The 6181-nt window shown below is 56.2% G+C and overlaps 2 protein-coding genes across 2 annotated transcripts in view; one reads left to right on the top strand and one right to left on the bottom strand.

Annotated features, from left to right (window-relative positions):
* MICAL3 (microtubule associated monooxygenase, calponin and LIM domain containing 3) overlaps positions 1–6181 on the top strand; it is a 1031057-nt gene that overhangs the window by 866895 nt on the left and 157981 nt on the right. The gene's annotated exons all lie outside the window — the stretch shown is intronic.
* Positions 83–6181, bottom strand: part of IL17RA (interleukin 17 receptor A) — a 25314-nt gene continuing 19215 nt past the window's right edge. The window contains exons 9-13 of the mRNA XM_023192100.2: positions 5752–5836; positions 4970–4981; positions 4619–4720; positions 2807–2848; positions 83–2265 (exon numbers count right to left, since the gene is read on the bottom strand). Of these exons, the coding sequence (XP_023047868.2) occupies positions 755–2265; positions 2807–2848; positions 4619–4720; positions 4970–4981; positions 5752–5836 (1752 nt within the window). The 3' untranslated portion in view covers positions 83–754. The remainder of the gene's footprint in view (positions 2266–2806; positions 2849–4618; positions 4721–4969; positions 4982–5751; positions 5837–6181) is intronic.

Below are 6181 nucleotides of genomic sequence, written 5' to 3'. Positions count from 1 at the left end.
GCTGGGATTACAGGCTTGAGCCACCGCGCCCGGCCTCATTCAGCTTTTACATCTCATGTGACCATCCTTTTTTTTTGGGGGGGATGGAGTCTCGCTCTGTCGTCCAGGCTGCAGTGCAACAGCACAATCTCATCTCCCTGCAACCTCTGCCTCCCAGGTTCAAGCAATTCTCCTGCCTCAGCCTCCCAAGTAGCTAGGACTACAGGCATGTGTGTCACCACGCCCGGCTAATTTTTGTATTTTTAGTAGAGATGGGGTTTCACCATGTTGGCCAGGCTGGTCTCGAACTCCTGACCTCAAGTGATCCACCTACCTTGGCCTCCCAAAGTACTGGGATTACAGGCGTGAGCCACCGTGCCCAGCCCATCCTGTTTGTTAATGTGTCCTTGGCACTAGCGGTTAAGTTCCTTCGTGGCTGGGGCCATGCCACATGCAATTTATCTTGGTATCCCAAATGCCTGGCACATAGTAGGTGCACCATAAATGCTGAATGAATGAATGATGGCATCTCAAAGACACTCTACCGTTAGGAGGCTGTGTGGATTCCCTGGGGAGAGAAGATAACCAGATGGCTGCAGGAAGAAAAGAGGGATGCCTGGGATTCAAATCCACACATCTACATGTTAAAACCTGCACTTCACACACGAACAAATACACATGCAGACATGTACACACAGACGAATACTTGTGTATCCATGTGCACACACACTCCTCTCTCAAGTCTGGAATCTGGGCGGTCCCTGGGGAGCCGCCCTCATGCACTGGGCCTCTCTGACTCTGACTCCACCGCGTCCCAGCCTGAGTTCTTCTGCAGCTGGCGGAAAAGCAGCTGCCGCTGGAGGCTCCTCAGGCTCTCCAGGTCCTCGGGAGAGAGTGGCAGGGCCGGCTTCCCTGGGTCCTGCTCTTCTTCTTCCTCTTCCTCCATTTCCGTGAGTCCGTCGGGGGGCTGCGGGGAGCTTCTGGAGATGTAGCCCTGGTCAGACTGCACTGACCGCCGCTGCTCCTCCTCGTAGGGTGTGTGTGGGTCTTTGAGGACCATGGCGGGTCTACTGCAGCCCCCCTGGGCCTGGCAGCTCAGACTCTGCTGGAAGAGCGAGAGCATCAAGCCTTCGAGGTGCTCCCTCATGTCCCCTGGAAGGTGGTCAGGAGACGCCATGGGGGTGCTGCCAAGGGGCAAGTCCTCGGGGTCCACAGGGAGGAAGAGGACGCTATTTCGCCCAGCGCCTGGGCTGCCCAGCAGCGGGCAGGCCTCGCCCTCCCCCGCCAGTGCCAACCGGATAGCGGCACCGTCAGCCAGGGGCCCAGGCTCCACCGCTGCCACTAGGGCGCCCTCCTCTGCGGGGAGCACCAGGGTGTGGAGGGGCTGCGGTGCTGGCTGACCCCGGGGCTGCAGGTGAGGTTCCAGCTTTGCCACTGCTGCTCCTCCTTCCTCCCCGACCAGGAGGTCTATGGCCAGGCAGGCCTGGGAGCCAGGCTCGCGCACCAGGGGCGCCCGCTTCATGATGCCGGTTCCCGGAGGCAGCAGTGGCTCCTCAAACACCTCTTCGTCCAGGGACGGGGCATCCTGGTCATCGGCCGAGTAGAGGTTCTCAAGCTCGAACCAGTCGGGGCAGCGGGCCTGCCAGTCCCGGAACCTGTCCAGGGCGGCGCGGAGCTGCCTGCCGCCCGGGCTCCGCAGGTAGTTGTCTCCTGACAGCTCCCCCACGCGGTGCATGCGGCCGGGCTGGAACATCTCCAGGTCCTGGATGCGGAAGTACACCTCCTCGAACCTGTCCATGAGCGGGTACCGCGGCGCGGCGCCGAACAGGTCGGGGACGTCGCCGTCACCGCTGACCTCGCTGAAGTAGCAGACTACGTAGGTGCCGAAGCAGGCTGGCCTCTTGAAGTCCGGGAGGATCATGTTCATGGCTGCGGTGAACAGGTCCCCCACGGGCTTCCCGTGGTCACAGCGCAGCCGCACAGGCGCTCCCCGGCCCAGGAGCGCCTGCCACTTGGCGCGCGTGCCGCGGGAGCACAGGATGATGATCTTAGAGTTGCTCTCCACCATCTCCTGCTTCTGGCGGCCCACCCAGGTCATGACTCCCACCTCCGAGATAGCCTGCTCTTCCAGCAGGTCCAGGGCCACTTCCGTGCCGCAGGCAGTGAGCAGGAACTGGGCGAATTTCAGGACCACCTCCACGTAGAGGGGGTGGTCAGCTGAGTAGATGATCCAGACCTTCCTGGGCTTCAGCGGTGGGGGGGTCAGGTCAGCCGCAGGCAGGCCATCTAAGGAAACAAGACCACATGTGCTGACCCTCACCCCAGGGCCCAGGGCAGCTCTGTGCCTGTCAGCCCAGGAGGGGCCTGGACCAGGACACAGAGCTTGGCCACCTCCCTAGGCTGAGAAACCCAACTGAGGCCTGTTGGAAAAACCCAGATGTTACTATTCCACCTTTGGCTGCCTGAAAAAAATCAGTCTGCTGCCTTGTGGGAAAAAGAATCTCTCACGTTCCTTTCTGGTCTTTAGCCTATACTTAAATCAAGAAAAGAAAAAGAGGCACCAAGCTCTGTTGGTCTGCTCCAGGGAGGACCTCTTTTCACAAAGTACGATGCACCTACCTTTCTTTGTCTGAGTGATTCAAAAAAATGGCACCCAGCCCTTGTTATTGGGGGCCCTTATGAGTGGGGTACTGGAAGGGGGTTTCTAAGGTGGGGTCTCCTGAAGGGACTCAGGAGTTAGACCATAGGAGGCAACCCACACACTTATCCCAGGAGAACCCTCCACTGCTTTAAAAATAAGCAAACAGGCAAACCAGGAAATACTGACCGGTGTATTTGGTGTCATTACTGTATTTTTCATTTCCAGGCCCTGGAAAGGAAAAGAAATATACTGGAGTGGTTCTTTGGGAAGAGAAATAGAAACCAGCTCACAGGGTGTCCGCCCCATCCCTGACAAAGGGTGAAGGCTAAGGGGGCAGCCCCGAGACTGAGTAGGGAGGCCGGGTTAGGTGGTTGCACAGGCATGAATCCTGGGTCTGCCACTACCAGCACCATGACCCGGAGCAGTTACTAGTGCCTCGGAAATGCAGCTTCTTTCTCTGTGAAATGGGTCTATATTTGCTCTCGTTTAATGGGTATTAAATGATTGTATGTGAAGTGCCTGGCATGTTGCACATAATCAACTGGGGCCACAGTTATTATTTTGTAGCACTGATCCAGCTGGGAACCCCAGTGCTGGGGGAGGGGGGGTCCACCCTGGTTCCTCATTACAGTCCTGGTCTGCCGCGTCTCCCTGAAATTTGGCTACCCCGAACTGACTCCACCTGAGGGAAAGCTCTTCCCCACAAGTGTCTGTGCAGAAGGCATGCATCTTACCACACTTCTCTCCAGAAGCAGCCCCATCAGGCTGCTTGCAACATTTCCTCCTGGTATTTTTGAGGTAAGGAAGGGGAACCCACATACTTAAGCAATTGTTCCCCTGGGAGATGTGATGAAAAAACTGCTCTGCAGGAGTTAACTCCTTAGTGACAGCTGGGATGATTGCGATCCACAGATGACTCAGCAAATGACTTAGAACCTTAATCTCAATCCTAACCCTTTCAGCTCTTCCCCAGAACTGTCAAGACAGCCAAATAACCAGTGAGGCTCCTCCTTGCCTTCACCCCATGGTGGTGCGGGGCACTGTGGGAAACAGAGGTGCAACAGCAGAAAGGAAACCCAAAGCACCGCCGCCACCCTGCCCCAAACCTTTGGAGAGCTGCACAGCCTGTGGAGCATTGGCTGAGATGCTATTGAATGTTACTGGAACCTCCCATAGGTCCTCCCATGCCTGGCCGGTTATCTTTCCACCACACAATAATGATGATTAACACCTAATCCTCACGAGCCTAGGAGAGGGTGGAAACAGCTTCCCAGATGAGGGAAGGAGCAGCCTAGGGTCATGGTGGGGCAGGGAAGGGCTGAGGCTGCAACCGGGAGGCCTGCGTTCCCCCAGCTTAGGACTTGGCCAGCAGAGGGCTGCCGGTGGGAGAAGGAACTGGTATGTACTAATCCCTACCAGCAAGCACCTTCCTCAGCTACTCATTTAACCTTCGTCACAGCCCTGAGAAGAAGGCATTATCAGTGTATTTTACAGAAAAGAAAAGTGAATCCATGGTGTGTTAAGTAACTGGCCTGTGACTACAAGGCTAATGAGGTGGGGCTGGGGTCCACCCCTATTGCTCAGGGCAGCCGAAGCCTTCTCTGTCACCCGATGCTGACCCTCACTATTCTCCCTGAACCCAGATGTCCACGGCTGGTAGCTGCAGGATGGGGTTGTTCAGGCTGCTCCGCCTGCCTGGTTGGTCATTCCTGACACAGGGAAACTTCACTCTGGCACTTTCCAACCTGTTGATTTTAATATTACATTTAATAACAACAAATATAATCATGGCTAACAGATACTGTGCAAATAGCACATGCCAGGTTCTGTGCTAAGAATTCCTGTGTCTTATTTCACTCAGTCCTTACAACATCTTTATGACATGGTTCTCAAGCAAGAACCTGAGGCTCAGAGAATAAAGCGATTTGCCCTGGTAGTGAGTGGTGGTGCTGGTATTTGAGGTGCTGACTCCAGGACGGCCAGAGCCCCAGCCCTTACCGGCTAGCCTCCAGGTCATGCAGACGATCAGCAGGATGGCAGAGCCCACCAGCAGGACGGAGATGCCCGTGATGAACCAGTACACCCACAGGGGCATGTAGTCTGTGGTGAGCACAACAGCGTGAGTGACGCGACGGGGCCTGCCCTGCCCACCCTGAGGCCCCCAGCCCCGCTCCCCAGCCCCAGGCTCTGTCCTTTTTGGCCCTACCACGACAAAGCATGGTCTCACCCCCCCTCTGGGCTGGCCTCAGTTCAGCCTTGTCTGCCCGGCTGAGGCAGGGACGTCTTAAGTGGCCCCTGGGGAATGTCCCCTGAGGGCTGCAGTGCTGTCGGAGAGAGATCCAAGCTTACCCGGAATTGGTTCTGCAATGAGAACAGAGAGAAAAGGAGAAATAGTATTCTTAACGCTTCCCAGGCATCACAAAAAACACAACTGATGTCCCTTGAGGGCTTTAATGACGTTGGCCCAGCACCAGGCACTTTAGATCCAGGTTAAGCTTAATGATACCATCTACAAGAGACACTTGAATTGTTGGTCTAAGAGGAGACACCTTGCCTCCTCCTTGGGAGGCTGGGTTCTCCTTCCAGCCTGGCTCCATGTATGCACCTTCTGGTGAGCATGTGGCCGCAGCCTCCTGTGCATTAGGGCATGCGACTTTTGAAAACAGTGTCCCTGGTGTGTGATCTTGGACAAGTTATTCAACATCTCTGTGCCTCAATTTCCTCATCCATGAACCTCGGGTTTGGGGTGGGGGATCCTCTACTTCACAGTATCGTGACTCACAATGAGTGAGAATAAAAAACGGACGGCATGTTGGAGCACCGCGCTTAGTGCATGGCGCAGAACTAGGGCTCTAGGATAAAAACCACCCCATTTTCCAATCCAGAAAGTTGAGGGTCAGAAAGATTAAGTATTTTGCCTAAGGCTACATAGCTAATGAAAGACAGCCAGCCAGAAGTCTAGCCCCAGGGAGTGACACTCTAAAGCCCCACTCCACACTTCAGGCCTGAAGGACTCCAAGTTATTCTCCTCCCTAACCACTCCCCAGAACCAGGTGAGGACGCAGCGCAGGCTGGGGGCCCTCAACCACTTGCACTCCCAGTATGGCCTGGGACAGCTGCATGTCCCCTACCTGGAGTGTCTGGCATTTCTGGGCAGGGAACAGTCACGGAGTGTCTGAGGCAGTCATTGAGGCAGCTGCTGAAGAAGGGCTGGATCTGCGGGCAGACAGGGCAGGAAAAGGGCTCCAGAATTGTAGAGCGCCCATGCCTACCAGCCAGCAGAGGCAAGGTGAGAGGAGGGGATCCTGGCTGGCTACTCCATGATTGCCAGGTGGCCATCATCTCCCTCCAGCAAGGGCAGGTCAGAGGACCCCTGCCCAGGTGAGGGTGGGAGAACCAGACAGGAGAAAGGCAGGGGCAGTGTCTTACCAGGCAAGGAATCCTGACTGGTAGCGGTGGCTCGGTGCCAGAGAGAGCACAAGCTTTCTCCTGTCCACCAGCAGGAACGCCGGCTGTGCACGCTCCCCACTCCGTCCACACCACGCTCTCCACCCGTGCACG

The sequence above is a fragment of the Piliocolobus tephrosceles genome, chromosome 19 (assembly GCF_002776525.5).
Source record: "Piliocolobus tephrosceles isolate RC106 chromosome 19, ASM277652v3, whole genome shotgun sequence".
NCBI classification, from domain to species: Eukaryota; Metazoa; Chordata; class Mammalia; order Primates; family Cercopithecidae; genus Piliocolobus; species Piliocolobus tephrosceles.
The sequence above is the reverse complement of the archived record's forward strand: the minus strand, read 5'-3'. Positions and strand labels throughout refer to the sequence as shown.